At 44.6% G+C, this 19,349-nt stretch overlaps 1 protein-coding gene across 1 annotated transcript in view; it reads right to left on the bottom strand.

Moving 5' to 3' along the window:
* The window catches only part of LOC139262030 (protocadherin Fat 1-like), a 116,529-nt gene extending 97,857 nt beyond the window's left edge, over positions 1-18,672 (bottom strand). Inside the window, exons 1-2 of the mRNA XM_070877192.1 lie at positions 15,441-18,672; positions 11,581-11,895 (exon numbers count right to left, since the gene is read on the bottom strand). Coding sequence (XP_070733293.1) covers positions 11,581-11,895; positions 15,441-18,672 — 3,547 coding nt within the window. The remainder of the gene's footprint in view (positions 1-11,580; positions 11,896-15,440) is intronic.
* Between the last annotated feature and the right edge of the window lie 677 nt (positions 18,673-19,349).

A 19,349-nucleotide genomic window follows, 5' to 3' on the forward strand; every position in this document is an offset into this window, starting at 1 on the left:
CACAATAAAGTGTGCAGATGTGTTTGTTGTTACTGTTACACCATTCCAAGTCGTGTCTAAACAGGTAAAGGGAAATCAAATTGCTGGTTTCTTTTTTCCAAGGATTAGTCAGACCTTGCTTACGACCTCAAGGCAATGTTAACAACACCAATACAAAACAAAAAGAGAAATGGGTAACTGCTGTATCAGATTTACATGGAATTTGTTTAAAGGGCAATAACATGTTGTGGCAGTTTTGAGTTGCTTCCTTTTCTAATTTGAAAGCTGCTTAGCTTATCACAAATCTGTGAGTATATCTGAAAGTTGATGAAATGAACTATTAAAGACCAACAAAATATTGAAAAAGGGAAGTACTTCATACTGGTACAGTTAGCTGTGTTAATGCATGAAGCTCGACACTATCCAGGTGCCTGCTTGATTGGCACCCCATCCGTTACCTTTATCACTCACTCCCTCCACCACCAGTACACCATGCCTGCAGTCTACAAGATGCACTACAGCAACAGCCAAAGCTTCGTCGACATCACCTCACAAACCTGTGAACTCTAACACTTAGAAGGACAAGGATAGCAGGCAAATGGGAGCACCATCACCTGCAAGCTCCCCTCCAAGGCATCCATCACCCTGACTTGGAAATATATCGTTCTTCCTTCATCGGCGCTGGGTCAAAATCCTGCAACTCCCTCTCGAACAGCGCTGTGGGAGTACATTCACCACATGGACTGCAGCGGTTCAAGAAGGCAACTCACACCATCTTCTCAAGAGAAATTCGGGATGGGCAATAAATGCTGGCTTTGCCAGCGACGTCCACATCCCATGAACAAATTTTTTAAAAATCAGACTTTCGTGATGGAGCATAGGGACAGGAATAGGCTATTCAGCTCCTCAAACCTGTTCGCCGCTCAATTAGATCATGTTATAGCATGGCTGATCTGCATCATAACTCCATCTGCACACTTTGGTTCCATACCCCTTAATGTCCTTGCCTAACACAAATCTATCAATCTGTTTTGACATTTTCAATTGACCTAACCTCAAAAGTTTCTTGTGCGAGAGAATTCCAGATTTCCATTATCCTTTGTGTGAAGAAATGCTTCCTGATATCACCCTGAGCGGCCTAGCTATAATTTCAAGGATATGCCCCCTTGTTCTGGACACCCACACCAGAGCAAATAGTCTATCTCTAGCTACTCTATCAGTTCCTTTAATCATCTTAAACATCTCAATTAGACGACCCCTCAATCTTCTATATTCAAGGTAATACAAGCCTAGTCAATGCAGCCTGTCCTCATAATTTACCCCTTTAGCCCAGGTATCAGCGATGGCATTATGGCTAACGACACTTCCTAGTGTCTCACTATACCACACAGATCAGAATGTCCCCATGCACAATCCTCAATCTGTCTCGACTTAGCTGATTTCAATGGGGGCAACAGTTAGTGATGGTTTAAAATAAATCAACTGTGCCTCCTACTCCTAATTGTTATCCAGTAAACTCTGCTGGAAAGTAAAAGGGCTGGATTTACCCAAGCCTACCCGAAGAAAGTCGGAGCAGGACTTCCATTCACCGCCCCAAATCCACCTGAAAGCCTGTTCTGTTTCCTCCTCCGGCCTAGTTCTGTATGTGGAGTGGGCATTTGGCGGGAATCCCACCAGCAAAAGGAGGTCCATTGCTGCAGAAGAGGAAAATGCAATGGTGCTGTAGCGCGATGCCCATTGCAGCACCATAACTGCCAGAGAAGATCTTCAAGGGATCAGATGAGACTTGAAGGTTTTGTAAACATTTTGTTTTAAACTGAGGGCCTTGGACTGATTGAGACCATTAGCAGGTTAAATATCTAGGGCCATTATTGAGGAAGCATAGGCCACTATTAGGCCCTTCCACTAACCAACGACCTTGGCATCACTACTGCCAGCCTTCTGGCATCGGCAAAGACAGCAGTGGTAATCAGTGGGAAACCAGCCTTCTTGCTGGCATTTACACATGGCAAGTGATGAAGGGGCAGCCAGCAGCCTCTTCGTGGGGGTGGAGGGGAGGAAAATTGAAGTCAGGCAGGGCTGAGGTGGTAGGACTTACTGCCTAATTTTCCCACTGTTTCCACTGGAGTTGGGGTAGAATAGAAAAGCCAGATTTAGGACACTGAAATTGTCACATTATTGATTGCAAACATTGCCCTAATCTGAGTATCTTCTTGGATGGATTTATTAATAAAATACCTCAAAAATTACTGCAGGTCTTTGTTTCAACGAACATGATTTCTGAACTTGAAAAAAGCCTATTGAAGCTACAATGTCATCACCTAAATCTACTTCCTTTATATTACTGCGGTACAGCTTTAAGTCAAAGAAGCTCTGGCAACTTACTCGAGATGCACTATGAAGTATCACTAGATGCATCTAAGGACAACTTGGAGAAATCAGTTTTCTTAGTGAAGCATTTCATCAAAAATGGAAATTCTGACAATAAACAGGAAAATCTCAGATTGTGGCCTGATGCAAGACCAATAAACGGGGGATCTTATGAATCCAACTAATGGAAAATAACTGAAGGAAGGGAAGGAAGCAATGACTCAGGGATGACAAAGAGAATGGGAAGAACTGAGGAAAGGGAGAAGATGAAGATAAAGGGAAAGGGAAGATGTGGAACTGGATAACATATTCAAATTTTAGCAATTTATTGGGAGTTGTTGCAAATTTCACAAGTTTGGTGTTGACCAATTTCTCAACATTTTTGATGTTATCAGTGTAAAGTCCTTACTCTACTGCATGAAACCAGACGAGGCACATTCCAGGGACAAGGCCACTCTGTGACCTTAGCTCTTTATTACAGGACTCCAGAAGTGATGACCCTGCATGGGACCTCCCTTTATATACCTGTGTGATAAGGTAAGGAGTGTCTCCCACAAGTTCACCCGCTGTGGTCAAGGTGTGCATCTAAGTTGAGTGTATTCAGTAATACAGTGGTGTTACCTTGTAGTTACAAACATGGCATCACCTTCCCCCGGCCCCCCCTAAAGTCTTACTGGGATCATAGGTTTAATCTTTCAGGTTGTCTACGCTCCCTCGTGGAGCGCCGCAGTTGGGGCTCTGGTTGTTGGACACTGACATGAGTGTCTGTCACGTGTGGTGATTCCGGCCTGTCCGGGCTGACCCAAGGGACTATGCATTCTTCTGATTGCTCTTGTTGCACGTTCGCTGGCCATAGTGTGAGCTCCATCTCATGGTCTTCTTCAGGTTCCTCCGTGTCCACGCTGAACCTTTTTTTTACTTGGTCCAGATGTTTACGGCATATCTGGCCATTGTTGAGTTTTACCACGATGACCCTATTCCCCTCTTTGCCAATTACAGTACCCTCAAGCCATTTGGGCCCCATGGCGTGATTGAGGACGAATATAGGATTATTTATTTCTATACCTCTCCCCCTTGAATTACGGTCATGGTACTCATTTTGTGACTTGCGCTTGCCCTCAACTAGGTCGGTCAGGACTGGGTGGATGAGGGACAACCGAGTTTTGAGTGTCCGTTTCATGAGTAGCTCTGCGGGCGGGACCCCCGTGAGCGAGTGCGGGCGGGATCTATAGGCCAGCAGGAGGCGCGATAGGTGGCATTGTAGGGAGGATCCTTGAATCCTGAGCATACCTTGCTTAATGATTTGGACTGCCCGTTCCGCCTGGCCAATGGAGGCCGGCTTGAACGGCACAGTCCTGACGTGGTTGATGCCATTGCCCGACATAAACTCCCGGAATTCATAGCTCGTGAAACACGGGCCATTATCACGAACCAGGATGTCCGGCAAGCCATGGGTTACAAAGATCGCACATAGGCTTTCCACGGTGGTGGATGACGTGCATGAATTCAGGATGATACATTCGATCCATTTCGAGTACGCATCTACTACAATAACGAACATCTTCCCCATGAACGGGCTCGCGTAGTCAATGTGAATGCGTGACCATGGCTTGGTGGGCCAGGGCTACGGGCTGAGCAGGGCCTCCCTGGGGGCACAGGTCGTGCACCTGCGAACACAGTGTTCCAGGTCTGAATCAATTCCAGGCCACCAAATGTGTGACTGGGCAATGGCCTTCATCATCACAATGCCTGGGTGCTCGCTGTAGAGTTCCCTGATGAATGCCTCCCTGAGCTTCTGGGGCATGACTACCCGGCTGCCCCATAGTAAGCAGTCAGCTTGGATGGAGAGCTCATCCATCCACCTGTGGAACGGTCTGACCGCCTCAGGGCATGCTCCGTGTGTGGGCGCTCAATCCCCAGTCAGGACACATTTCTTAATCAAGGATAGGAGGGGATCTCTGTTTGTCCAGATTTTGATCTGGCGGGCTGTGATGGGGGAGCCTGCACTGTCAACGGCATCGACAGCCATTACCATCTCAGCGCTTTGCTCAGCTGCCCCCTCGGTGGTGGCCAGTGGGAGCCTGCTGAGCGCGTCAGCACAGTTTTCAGTGCCGGGCCGGTGCCGGATGGAGCAATCATAAGCAGCTAGCATGAGAGCCCACCGCTGTATGCGAGCTGATGCGTTGGCATTGACAGCCTTGTTGTCTGACAACAGGGATGTGAGTGGCCTGTGGTCCGTCTCTAACTCAAACTTCCTACCGAAGAGATACTGATGCAGTTTTTTTTACACCATAGACACATGCAAGCGCTTCCTTCTCGACCATCCCATATCCCCGTTCTGCTTGAGAGCGCGACCTGGAGGCATAAGCCACAGGTTGTAGCTGACCCTCAGCATTACCCTGCTGCAACACGCACCCAACCCCATGGAACGATGCATCACATGTCAGAACTAAACGTTTACAGGGGTCGTACAGAGTCAACAACTTGTTTGAACAAAGTGGGTTTCGCGCCCGATCAAAAGCCCGTTCCTGACAGTCCCCCAAAACCAATCGCAACTCTTACGCAGGAGCACGTGTAGCGGCTCCAACAACGTGCTCAAGTTTGGCAGTAAGTTCCCGAAATAGTTCAACAGTCCCAGGAATGAACGCAGCTCCAATGTGTTGCAGGGCCTGGGTGCTCGTTGAATCGCCTCTGTTTTGGATTTGGTGGGCCGAATCCCACCTGCAGCAACCCTCCTGCCCAGAAACTCAACCTCAGGAGCTAAGAACATGCATTTAGACTTCTTGAGTCGCAGGCCTCCCCAGTCCAGTCGGCATAGCACCTCCTCCAGGTTGTGGAGGTGTTCCTCGGTGTCTCGACCCGTGATGAGGATTTCGTCCTGGAATACAATTGGTCCCGGAATGAATTTAAGCAGGCTTTCCATGTTTCTTTGAAAAATCGCAGCCGCTGATCAAATGCCAAACGTGCACCTCTTATACGCAAACAGCCCCTTGTGCGTGGTGATGGTGGTCAGTAGTTTGGATTAGTCGGCCAGTTTCTCGGTCATATAGGCTGAAGTGAGGTCCAACTTGGTGAACAGATTGCTGCCTGCCACAGTGGCGAAGAGGTCCTCCGCTCTTGGAGCAGGTATTGATCTTGTAGGGACACCCGATTGATGGTGGCCTTGTAGTCGCCACAGATCCAGACAGAACCATCCGCTTTTATAACGGGAATGATGGGGCTCGCCCAGTCACTGAATTCAATAGGTGAGATGATGCCCTTTTGCAACAGCCTGTCCAATTCACTTTCGATTTTTTCCTTCATCACATACGGCACCGCTCTGGCTTTGTGGTGCACTGGCCTGGCGGCCGGGTGATGTGTATCACTACTTTAGTGCCTTTGAAAGTCCCGACGCCCGGTTGGAATAGTGACTCGAATTGTTGTAGGACTTGTGAGCATGAATTTCGCTCCACCGAGGACATTGCGTGAACATCCCCCCATTTCCAGTTCATCTCAGCTAACCAGCTCCTCCCCAACAGTGCGGGACCATTGCCCGGGACAATCCAGAGCGGCAGCTGGTTCACTAACCCATTGTGTGTGATAGCCATCATTGCACTGCCTAGCACCGGAATGATTTCTTTGGTGTAAGTCCGTATGTGTCTCAATACGTTCTAATTTGGGTCTACTGGCTTTAAGCAGCTATAGCTTCTCAAATTGCTGAACTCCCATGAGTGACTGGCTAGCCCCAGTGTCCAGCTCCATGCGTACTGGGATAATATTTAACAAAACCCTCATCATCATTGGTGGCATTTTGGTGTATGAACTGTGAATATTCGCCGCGTGGACCCGCTGAACCTCAGCGTCCATCAATTTACCCCAAAAGTCATTCTGCCTCACAGAACCCTCTTCTGGTCCATCTGCCTCATATATTAGTCTGGTTGCAGGTTTTCTGCACATTCGAGCTAAATGGCCACTGAGATTGCAGCTTCTGCAGACAAACTGTTGGAATCTGCAAGATCTGGCTGAGTGTTTTCCCCCACACCTCCAGCATGAGTTAAAGTTTCCATTGTTGGGGACAAAGGGACTAAGGCCAGGAATTCCGCGCTGACTGTCCCTTTGACTGCTCTTAAGTACCCTATAAGTGGATGTCAATGGCCCCATCCCGGGCCGCATTGTCCACTGTGATGGCGTGAACGTCCATTCAGCCTGCCATTGTCTCTGTTGAGGTCCTGCTCTGGGCTCTATTGCTGCCTGGTAAATGTTGGACTGCCCCTGCTTGCCTGCGGGGCTCTGAGTAGCATTGATGATGTTGACTCCCTGATCCATCGCCGCGTTAGAGGCAGAATTGTGCGCGTAAATCATTGTCGTCTCTTCCTCCCCTGCCATGAAAGTTTGAGCTAACAACGCTGCCGCTTCCAAGGTCAAGTCCTTGGTCTCAATTAATTTGCGAAAAATTCCCGCATGATCGATACCCTCGATAAAGAAGTCCCTTAGCATATCCCCCCTGCAGGCGTCTGTGAACTCAGAGGCTGGCCAAATGCCGGAGGTCCGCTACAAAGTCCAATATGCTCTGTCCTTCTCGACGTCGGTGGGTGTAGAATCTGTGTCTAGCCATGTCTATGCTGCTCGCCGGTTTGAGGTGCTCCCCGATTAATTTGCTAAGCTCTTCAAAGGTTTCGTCCGACGGCTTTTCGGGTGCCAGTAAGTCCTTCATGAGCGCATAAGTCTTTGGCCCGCAGCTAGTCAGGAGATGAGCCCGTCACTTGTCGGTCGCTGCATCCCCCAGCCAGTCTTTAGCAACGAAGCTTTGCTGAAGCCTCTCAACAAAATCGTCCCAGTCTTCCCCAACACAGTACCGTTCCTCTGTGCTACCAGTGGCCATTCTCGTGGGTCGTGAATTCCCGTTTCTCGTCGCCACTGTAAAGTCCTTACTCTACAGCATGAAACCACACGAGGCACATTCCAGGGACAAGGCCACTCTGTGACCTTAACTCTTTATTACAGGACTCCAGAAGTGATGACCCTGCATGGGACCTCCCTTTATATACCTGTGTGATCAAGTAAGGAGTGTCTCCCACAAGTTCACCCCCTGTGATCAAGGTGTGCATCTAAGTTGAGTGTATACAGTAATAGAGTGGTGTTACATTGTAGTTACAAACATGACAATCATCACATAATATTGTTCATTCACTGTAATCAGTTAAAATAGGAATTTGCCAGCAGGTTTTTTTTTAAACCAAATTCTCCAATCTAGTTAATAAATTAAACATTAAGGGGCCGAAATTGCTCCCGACCAAAAAGTAGGCGCACTCATCGATTCGTTAAGTTTTTCTCCGCCCCAATCCATTAAGGGACAGAAGTGCTGTTGGAGTGGGGCGGCAGACACTACGAGTCATCATCGCTGCGCTGAAATAGTCAGTGTCCCACCCTTCAGTTAAAGGGAAGGACCGCTGCGAGCTCTGAATTTAGTTTAGTTAGGCCCACTCGGTCACCAGGGAGGGGTTCGGCTGGGCCAGTAGTCCGGTACCCAAGAGGGGGTGCCGGGCTGCCTGTTGGCGGCCCGGGCGAACCCGTGGCTACCATTGTCAGGCTGACCTCGGAGTCGGCCGACAATTAAAATAAAATGGAGGCGGCAGCAACGCGCCCAACCCTTTAAGGGCGTATGCGTCACCCAGCCACACAGCTTCCCACATAGGAAAGCTGTCAGTGGCACTGACCGGTGGTGCGCCACTTCCACGGGGCAATTTCCCATGGGCCAATTTCCCTCGCAGGGCGGAAAGGGGCAGTAGCACAGGCGGCGTGGGAACCCGTTCCCGTTGCTCCTGGCCCGGGAGCAATTTGGAATGGGTCGGCCCATCCATCTGCCCCCGGTCGGTGAGGTCTATCCGCTCCATTACCGCCACTTAGAGACGGTAATGGGCCTTAAAGCGGGGACAATTTTGGCCCCTAAAACTTCTTGTTTGGAGAAAAAAGACTTTCTGTTTTCATAGTTTCGCTAATTAACCCAATTTCTTGCAGCAGACAATTGCCTTGTTGATAGTTTTATTGACTCATGCACAGACAGAGACATTCAGTAATTTTGTAAATTATTGTTAATCATAAATCTTACAACAAGTCATTAAGTTGACATTAAAAATTGGCAAGAAATGTTTTTATATAAACAGGTTAGTTTCACAATTAGCCTTATTAATTGATGTAAATTGTTCCAAATGTCAAATTTCAAATTAAACAAAAATAGGGAGAGATGTAAAATGGACTGCAGATTAGTTATCACTCGTGATACAATTGCGCTCAAGGCCAACATGACCCCTTCCCCCCACCTTCAATGTTTAGCTGCTATAGAAACATAGAATGATGGAGTTTTGTTTAACCTATCTCTTTATGACAACTGCTTAAGTACTCCTGGTGGTCTAAATAAACACGTTAAGGTCACTTGTTGAAAAATGATTTTGTAGATTGAGAACTGCTTGTAAATCACTGGTTCACAGCCTCAGGGTTACACAAAGTCAGAAGAACAGCAGCAAATAACTGCCTTGCTTTCTATATTTTTGAAGCATGCGGCAAGATTTTTCCCATGGTTTCGCACTTGCGGAATCAAAGAACAAGGCCGGGATTTTGCTCACCTCGGCGGGTCTGGGGCGGGCGACGTTGGTGGCGGGTCCTGACCCCGCTGCTGGCTCCACCCCGTTGTCTAAAATGTTTTTCCCTTGATAGGGCTTGTTAAGCCTTCCCAGCATGTGTCCTGGTCCAATTAGAGGAACCGGGTCTGGAGACTTTCCAGGCTGGGATCGGAGGCGGGTTGGGTGGGCAAATGTTTTTCTCTGACAGCAGGTTCTGTCACCCTGCCGAATCATGCCCTTCACAATGTCAGGTCTGTCAACGCTGAGCAGACCTGACCGGCAGCAGTGGGGGACCCAATTAAAATCATTAGCGTCTAATTGACAAATGCTAACCAGGCTTTTTTAACTTATCATTTGACTTTAACTGCATGGCCATGGGAATCACTGTTTGGGGACCATGGCTGTCAACCTGAGGCATGAGTTCAGTGGTCATTGCTCCAGCTGATTACTTGACAGCTTCAATTGTACAGTAAAAGCTCCCACTTGACAGATCAGCACTTTCCTCAGCCACAAGCTTTTCTCAGTCCGTTTCCAGCATTGATTCTGCAGGCTTTCCACTTTCCACTCACCATCCACTCTCACCTCATTGGACGAACTCGCTCACCATTGACAAAATGCTTCTGTCATCTCTACTTCACCTGTCATCTATCCTTATCAACATGGGTGCCCTTTATACTGTCTCACCTTGATCCTCAGAATCCGACCACGATCAGTCCCAACACCAGCAGCCCAGGCACACCAGCAACAGCATCAACCTTCTCCGCGATGACCTGATGCTGCACAGGACTGAGGGCATCAGCACCCGGACACATTGCTGCCCGGGAGGCCAGGGATAGCCTCACCATGGCCACATTTACTTCACTTGACACGGTACACCCTGGCTGCCACATGATGCACCAGGTTGGCACCACCCCTTACCAACACCATAAAGCATCCCTACAATGCCCAAACCACTCCTTTCATACTCATCATCATTGTGGAAGGTACCATTATGTCTCACCATTCACTGCAACTCACTAAGCCACTTCCAAAGGTGTTACAAATAAAGGTTTCAATGTTTGACAGCACATTAACAGAAACATTATATGAACATTGGATAAAATACTGGATGGGTGAAGGTGCAAGGTAAGTTGGTGTGGGTAAGGATGTGCAGGAATAGGGTAGGAAAGGCAGAGTGATGGCGATGTGATGAGAGGCACAGGAGGATGAAGTTGAGTGTGGCTTTGTATTAAAGTTTTGTGATCTAATGAGATAATTGAAAAGTTTGTGCCACTGCACCCAGATCCACCGGACTACATCCCTGCGTGAGGTCTCCTGTGCAATGTGCAACCAGGCTGTGTTCATGTCCTGGGGAGGTATCTTCTGCCCATGGGAAGGGAAGAGGACCTCCCGGCGTGCACTGACTCCCTCCATAGGCTTATGGGAGAACCTGGGTGCAGCCTGCACCTCTGTGCAGTGGTTGTCAGTGTTTGCAGCACTTCAATGCTGTAGAACACTGACAGCACAAATGTCAAAAGTAAGGTGGCCATAGTCCCTTTAAGGAAAGCGGTTCAAGATGTGTCATGAATAACATCACCAGACACACTCGATCTAATTGGCGATGGAAACGCAAGTTCATTTTAGGCAGCGGGATGGAGCCAGCAGCAGGGCCAGGGTCCACCACCGACATCGCCCGCCTTGAAGCCGCCGAGGTGAGCAAATTCTCGGCCTACATGTCCTTGCATCAAGGAGAGCAACTACATAACTAATAAAAGCAAACAAGGAACAGCATACATCTGCTCTATTAACCTAAAGGATTTTAACTATTTTAGTCTTAGCCAAATTTAATCATCAATTGGCCAAAGTTCAGTTGAAAGGTGTTTTAAAATTTGCAACTCTAGCTGTCAGTTACTTAAAGGTAGTGATATCGGAAAATTATATTTTCAAGCTCAACAATATTGCAATGGCAAGTTCAAAACTGTTGGTAATTTCTCCTTTTTACCAACATAAATTTATATTGCAAGTTGAATAAAGCATCTCCCAGATGCTGTTAACCGATATTTTGAACTTGTTTTTAAGTGTCAGTTTTGCTTTTGCTTAAGCAACAATATTCTGCAGTTTTCTATTAATGAAACCTTGGACAATTCGATACAAAATGACCAGGAACCAGAAAAAAACCACAAAATCAGCACTATCCAAGAATAAGACAAAATACTTTGTCCTGCTGACAGGCACAGTCAGTATTGGAATGACCAGAACTCTTGTCGATAGGCAACAATATCTCTAGAAATCTATCCGTTCAGAATCCACCTATAAAAAGATTTATGCACCAGCCCAATTTGCACAGGTAGAGGCTTAATCAGAGTCCATTTATGTACAAATTAATGAATCATAATACACTGGGTCAGAGCAGTCTATCGATAATCCTTCAATGCATTTATATTTTGTCTATAAATCTGTCATTCATGAAAACTTTAACAAATTTAAAGTTCTCACTTCCTGGGTGGTAAAGGTAATGAGGAATTCATGAAGAAAACATATATTTGGAATAACACTATAGAGAGCAGACAATAGCTATACAGGTATAAGCAAACAAAACATGAGGAAATACTGAGCATTTAAAAAACAATGGTTTCAGACAATATTAACATACCAGTCTTTGGGTCAATAGTAAAGAATCCTCTTGGGTTTTCACTAGTGATCCTGTACGTCAGCTGACCCTGTGAACTGGAATCAGGATCTTCAGCATCAATGCGAAGAACAGACTTATCTTTCGGGGAGTTTTCAATGATTGAAGTATAGTATACAGGAGCCGTGGTCTGAGGAGGATTATCATTAACATCTATAATTTTGATGAAGACTTCGGTTGAAGTGACCAGAGGGGTGGCTCCTAAATCCGTAGCAAGAACTGTCAGCCAGTAGTGGGGGTGTCTTTCACGATCAAGGAGCTCTGCAGTCTGTATTATTCCTGTAGTGAAAAGAAAAAACATTATCTTTAATGACTGAGGCAAACAACTCAGGTTTTATGTAATGTAGAAGACAATTAGGGGGGAATTTCAACCTCACTCGCTGGCGGAACACTCATGGGTCGGGGCAACACTGGTTTTACATCTTGCCCGATTTTACTCCCCATTGAAGTCAGCGGAGAATAATATCGGGCGACGTGTAAATCCAGCATCCACCCGATCCCATCAGTTTTCCAATGGGCAGGTTATCTGCCCTCCTAATATTGCTCCATAAGAACATAAGAAATAGGAGCAGAAGTAGGCCATTTGGCCCCTCAAGCCTGCCCTGCCATTCAATGAGATCATGGCTGATCTTCTACCTCAACTCCATTTTCCTGCACTATCCCCATATCCCCATTTGATTCCCTTAATATCCAAAAATCTATCGATCTCTGTCTTGAATATACTCAAACATTGAGCATCCACAGCCCACTGGGGTAGAGAATTCCAAAGATTTGCCTCCCTTTAAGTGAAGAAATATCTCTTCATCTCAGTCCTAAATGGCTGACCCCTTATTCTGAGACTGTGACCCCTGGTTCTAGACTCCCCAGTCAGGGAACACATCCTCCTTGCATCCCTCCAGAGACTATATTGTCAGTATCTTGCCATAAGGGCAAAAAACAAACCATCAGTGTTCCCCCGAAATGCACTAAACGAGTCATATATAGAATGAGGAAGTGGATATATAAGCCTTACAGAGTTATCAAATATGCAAGAGCACTGGCAATGGCTCGCCCGGGGCCCAAGTGGGGTAAACGGTGTGGCTTTACGCTCACAAGTCCCACAATTCTTGCAGTGGAGGTGGAGGAGGAGATGTAGGTATGTCCACACAAATCACATGGCAATAGAAGTGGTTTCTGCAATGATACTCCCAGAATTGAATAGCTTTATATCATCTTTTCAAAGAAATACCCATTTTACTGAATTGAAGGCAAATTATTGATCTAGTTAGGAGATTGGTTAGGCAATAGAAGGCAGAGTAGAGTGTAGAGATAATGGTAATATACTCAAATTGGAAGGAAGTGACTAGTGGTGTCCCACAAGGATCTCTTGAAAAAAGGTTGAGGGGTAACCTAATAGAGGTCTTTAAAATTATGAAAGGGTAGATAGAGAGAGAATGCTTCCACTTAAGGGAGAAGAGCATAACGAGAGGCCACCAATATAAGATAGTCACCAAGAAATGCATTAGGGAATTCAGAAGAAAATTCTTTAGCCAAAGAGTGGTGAGAATGTAGAACTCACAGGGAGCAGTTACAGCAAATAGTAGATGTATTTAAGGGGAGGCTAGATAAGCATTTGAGGGAGAAGGGGATGGAGGGTTATGCTGATAGATTTAGATAAGGAAAAAAGGGAGAAGGCTCGATTGGAGCATTATCTCCGGCATAGACTGGTTGGGCCGAATGGCCTGTTTCTGTGTCGTATATCTTTTGTAATCCTCTGTAATCCCATGATCTGTGCTGGGGCCTCAACTATTCACTATATTTATTAATGACTTGGATTACTCAATAGAGAGCTATATATCCAAGTTTGCTGCTGACATTGGTGGCATAGTAAGTAGTGTAGTCGGGAGCATGAAATTAGAGAGAAGTTGATAGATTAAATGAGTGAGCAAAACTGTGGCAGATGGATTTCAATGCTGGCAAGTGTGCAGTCATCAATTTTGGACCAAAAAAAGAATAGGTTCAAACATTTTTTAAATGGTAAAAAGCTAGGAACAGTGAAGGTCTAAAGGGATGTATGGGTTAATGCACACAGATCACTAAAATGCAGTAGTCAGGTGCAAAAACTATACAAAAGTCTAATGGAATGTTACCCTTTATAAGTAGAGGCTAGAATATAAAGAGGAGGAAGTTTTGCTACAGCTATACAAAGCATTGGTTAGTTCACATCTGAAGTATTGTGTACAGTTCCAGGAACCCTGTTGTTGCTATTGTTGTAGCAAGGATATATTGGCCTTGGAAGGAGTACAGCGCAGAGTCACTAGAATGTTACCAGGGCTCCAAGGGTTAGACTATGAGGAGAGATTACATAAACTAGGTTTAAAATCCCTGACTATAGAAGGTTAAAAAGTGATTTGATTGAGGATTTTAGGATTTTGAAAGAAATTGATAGCGTAAATAAAGATACTTTTTCCACAGGTGGGGGAGTCTACGACAAGAGGACATAACCTTAAAATCAGAGCCTGGCCATTCAGGAGAGAAGTTAGGAAACACTTCTTCACACAAAGGGTGGTAGACGTGCGGAACTCTCTCTCCCACAAAAGGCAGTGGATGCTAGCTCAATTAGTAATTTTAAATCTGAGATTGATAGAATTTTGCTAGCCAAGGGTATTAAGGGATATGGAGCCAAGGCGGGTGTACGGAGTGTGGATACAGATCAGCCATGATCTTATTGAAAGGCGGAAGAGGCTGGAGGGCAGAATGGACAACTCCTGTTTCTATGCTCCTTTGTATTGGAGAGCTACTGTTATAAGCAGGATTCATAATTTTCAGGAAACAGTGGAGGACTGCTGAAAAAAACCCTAACAGTGGCCTTTAAATTTACCCACTTGCATATTAACAAAAACTCACAATGAATGTCCAAATGTTCAGTCTATTTTTCGTGTTCATTTCTGGTACGCAACAGATTTTCATTTTACAATATACTTCCAGTTCCAAAAATGTTCACACTGTGCAGCAAGCCTTTGCGCAAATGGTATTTCCAAGTCTCGGGGCTGTTTACATACAGAACGGGTGCATCTCCTTACCTTCAATACTATTTTCAAACCACAAATCCAACTGACAGATTTTCAAATGTTTTAACATGTAAAAATTAAGAGCCACACAAACCTTACATTCTTACATAGGTAGTGGTGTGTTCCCCCTTAAACTGTGTTCAGTAAAAATAAACATTCTGTAATCTTATTGAAATTTCTGTAGTTTGAAGGTATCCCTTCCAGTGGGAGTAACTTTTGACTTTGGGCGATAGTGTAAAATGGGCGCTATCGATTCATCTGCCCTTTATACATCTCCCCCAATTTTCAAAGATTTCCAAGCTATTGACTCCAATCTGCTGATATTTCCCATGAAGGCTCAATAAGATTAACACCTATTCCAACTTAGTAATAGTTCCATCAGGCCAATCGGGAATACTGTTCTATGCAGCACTGCCATCTTTATGGATCACAGGATTAATACTGAGACTGCATTATCATAAATTTATTTTCTAACCTTACCTGAAGCTCCAGTTGGTAAGGAGACTGAAATAGTTTACATTAATTCCTGATAAAAACTGCTTTTTTAATCCTCCAACTTGTAATGAGGTTTGACTTTATTTTGTAAAATGGCAATAAATTTTAGATGATAAATTTTAAAAAGGCTCAATCCTCAAACATTCAGTAATACTTGTTATTCAAATTATTTTTCCAGAGATTATAATGAAATCAGTTCAATCCAAATTAGTGGAAAGTATGATCAGGGAGCCTAAGTGGTTGTCTATTCTTGTTTAGCATTTCTGCTCGTGTTCTTACCTGTTACTTCATTAATGGTAAAGACTCCAAGACCTGTTCCACCCTTGATCAAATAGCGTATCTCACCATCCTTCCCTTTGTCTTCATCCTGAGCAGTGAGTCTCATCACTGAGGTTCCCACACGCACCCCTTCACTGACAGAGTCTTTGAACACAAAGGAGGAGAAGTGTGGTCGATGCAGATTTTCATTGACATCAATCACTTCGATTTCCACATAACAGGTGGTGCTCTGAGGACGGGGTTTTCCACTGTCAGCAGCATGAGCTGTTAGATTATAAAAATTCTCATTTTCAAAGTCTAATTGCTTATTGATACGGACAGCTCCTACTATTTTGTCAATTCTGAATGTATTTTCTCTAGTCGTTATCAGGCTGTAGCGCACTTCACCTCCCTGTCCGAGATCTGGATCATAGGCCTCAAGCCACACTATGACAGTCCCTACTGGAATATCTTCAGGAACTCTCACCCTGTAGTAGGATGGGACAAACTGAGGTGGGTTATCATTGGCATCTTCCAAGACTACTGTTAGATCAATGGTTGAGAATAGCTGGGGGTCCAGTTGAGGCTGATCCCTGGCTTCGATTTTCAAAACATATATTGGATGAAGCTCTCGATCTAATTTACCAGTGACACGCACTTTCCCTGAAGTTTTGTCAATGGAAAATGTTTTGGTATCAGTCAGAAGTGAGTATTTTATTTCTCCATTTTCTCCCATATCGTTATCTTTAGCCTTCACCTGGGCTATAGTCCTTCCAAGCTCTGCATTTTCATGTACTATTACTGAATAACTATCTTCCAAGAATATTGGTTTATTATCATTTGCATCCAGCACATGCACTGTTAACAGCCTCCAAGTGGATTTTTGAGGCATTCCAAGATCATAAATTGTAATGTTTAAAATATAAAGATTTGTTTTTTCATAATCTAAGGGTAACACAACTTTCAGTTCTCCAGTCTCCATCTCTGCAATGAAGCAACTGTCTTCATTCCCATCCGAGATCACGTAGACCAGCTTGCCATTGAAACCAGAGTCAGGATCGGTAGCATGAATATTCAAGAAGGTTGAATAGACTGGGATGTTCTCTCTTATGTCAATTGAGTTTGGAAAATTAATATTAAATTGTGGAGTATGAGCATTGACAATGTGGATATAAGAGAATGAATCTTCTTCATGTGGTTGATGGTGTGGTTTAACAGAAAGCAGCAGGGTCTCTGCTAACATTTTAATTGCTCCAGTGTCTTCGCAATGCATGCTGACCATTTTCAGTCTATCTGTAACAGTGAGGTTAACATCTATAGTGGAAGCATAGTTCTCCCCATCTGAGGCGGTGATTTTAAGATTAAAAAATGACATCTTATTGACAGGATTGTAAGGGAAGGGGTTCTTCAACATTAGTGCACCAGAAATTGGATTGAGATCAAAAAAATCCAGTTCATTACCAGACAAAAGCTCGTATCTGATTCCTTGCAGTTCATCTGCATCTACTGCAGAGACAGTGGTGATGAGGTATCCCACAGTGAGATTTCTTGAAACATTACCATGGCAATTGTCCTTCTCAAACAATGGCTTGTTGTCATTCAGATTCTTCAAGTAAATTGTGACAGGGACTTCCATTTCATAGTCATATGGTGATCCCCAGTCAGAAGCCCAAACTCGTAGGTGGTACACTCGCTGCATGAGTTCATAGTCCAGGTCTTCAGATGTCACAATAGTCCCTGTGAAAGGATGAATGTTGAAAGGAACAGGAGCTACATTGGCAATGCTATACGTCACATAGCCATTTTCACCTTGGTCTTTGTCAGTTGCATTGACGGTTAAGATACTTGTTCCAATTTGGACATTTTCATCAATACTCCCCTGGTATGAAGATGCTCGGAACTCTGGAGCATTATTATTGGTGTCTATGAGATCAATAATAATACTGGTGGAGATCTGGCCAACACTGGTCTTTACTTTCAATTCAAAATGGGATTGTTCCAAGAAATTCAGTGCAGCATTAGTGGTAATGAGACCAGTTAGACGATTTATCCTAAATTTGGTACTGTCATGACTGCGTTCCAGATAATATGTCTGATTTGGAAGTTTAGGTTGAGCTTTAACCATTACAACAGGACTATTTGGTGGTGCAAACTCACACAATCTAACCTCATAAACGTCTTCCTCAAACTTTAAGGCTTCAGTCTGCTTTGCTGGTATGTGAATAACTTTTATTGGTGAATAGTTAGTTGGGTTGCTTTTAACTCTGGCTTGCAGAGACAAATTATAGCCAAGGGAATTGCTCAACCAGTTTGCCTCACTGATATATATTAGCTTGAACTCCCTACTGCCTTGGTAGAATGGTACCACTCTGAAAAGGTGCAATGAGTCCCCATCCACAATGTCCACTGCATCTACTCCTTCTTCAACTGTGATAATAGCATGTGTGGCACCGTGGTCAGTTCCAGGAGGGGTGAAACGTACAGAGAGAATTCCTGGCACTCTCGTACCAGCCTGCTCTACATTGACAGTCAGCTTCGCCACACTACCAATCCCATTGCCTCCAAACAGCTTCATCATGCGGTCCACTGCCAAGATTTCTAGGATGTACTGCTTCAGAGTTGTGTAATTCAGGTTTCCCGCCAGTGTGACAATGCCACTACTGGGATGAATGGCAAACACATCGGTCCTGTCTTTGAAAGCATAATAAAACTCTGCATTGCTTCCGATATCTGCATCTGTTGCAGTGACTCTGGCAATGCTGGATCTCAATGGGGTATCCTCTGTTATGGAGACAGTGTATGACAGTGGTGAAAAAAGAGGACGCAAGTCATTTTTATCAAGGATTTGGATCATCACCTTAGTCCACACTTCATGTTGGAATGTTCTGTCAGATGCCTGGACTGTCAGCAGATAATGATCCTTTACTTCTCTGTTCAAAACAGCCATGTTGGTACTTCTGGTCCTTATGCGTAAAAAGCAGAAGTCGCCTACCAAGTATTCCTCAGCTTTGAACACATTCGTATTGTCTCCAGAAACAATTTTGTATTTAATGTTCCCAACAGCCTCTGTGATCTGAATGCCCATTTTTATATTGCTTTCGATGTAGGTCTTGGGGGAGGAATTTTCATAGATAGTAGCATTGTAAACATGGTGGGTAAATTGGAAAGGTGAGGTGTATGGTTTCTCCAGATTCACTTCAGAAATGCCAACCATCACCAAAAGTGCTACAAGTCGTAAGCTTTTTGCTGCCATGGTTCAGTGCATTGGTGCCCTTCTTAAAATCTGCAGGAAGACAATTTAAAGTGATTAGCTCCTTTGAACCACAAACTCCTAACATTAAAAAAACAGCAAATCTAGAGATAAAACTCTTCTCCCATTTAAAGTGCAAGCTCATCTTTGACCCTAGTTTCAACCTGGATATCCTGGTATGCCTGTGTCATGGAGGCTTCCCGCTGTCTGGCCTTAGCAAATTCAGCAAGTTTATATTGGGTTGCCATCAGCTAACGCAGCAGGGAATCATGGTGGTAACATCCTCTAAGCTCAGTATAAAAGTTTCTCACCAGCACACATTAAAAATAAGTAAACACCATTGCTCATTTTTTCCCCCATCATTTAAGAACCAGGATCCTCCTACCACAGTGTGGTATATTGACTTAGGTATCCCCAAGAAGTTCTGTAACAAGAGGCAAAGTTTGAATCCTGAAAGTTAATCCATTAGGAAAAATAATATATAATGTTAGTAAGCCATTCTTACATTATTGTCCAGTCCACTCCACAGTTTTTGATTCTCTCCTCCCCTATGTTTTTTCCTTTAGTTCCCTCTGCCTCACTCTATACGTACTCAGTCTTCTATTCTATCCTCCATGTCTGTTTCTACTCTCCATGCATTTTGAGTTCCCTCCTTGCCTCCTATATCTTGGTGTACATCT

This window comes from Pristiophorus japonicus, chromosome 4 (assembly GCF_044704955.1).
Source record: "Pristiophorus japonicus isolate sPriJap1 chromosome 4, sPriJap1.hap1, whole genome shotgun sequence".
In the NCBI taxonomy this organism is placed as follows: Eukaryota; Metazoa; Chordata; class Chondrichthyes; family Pristiophoridae; genus Pristiophorus; species Pristiophorus japonicus.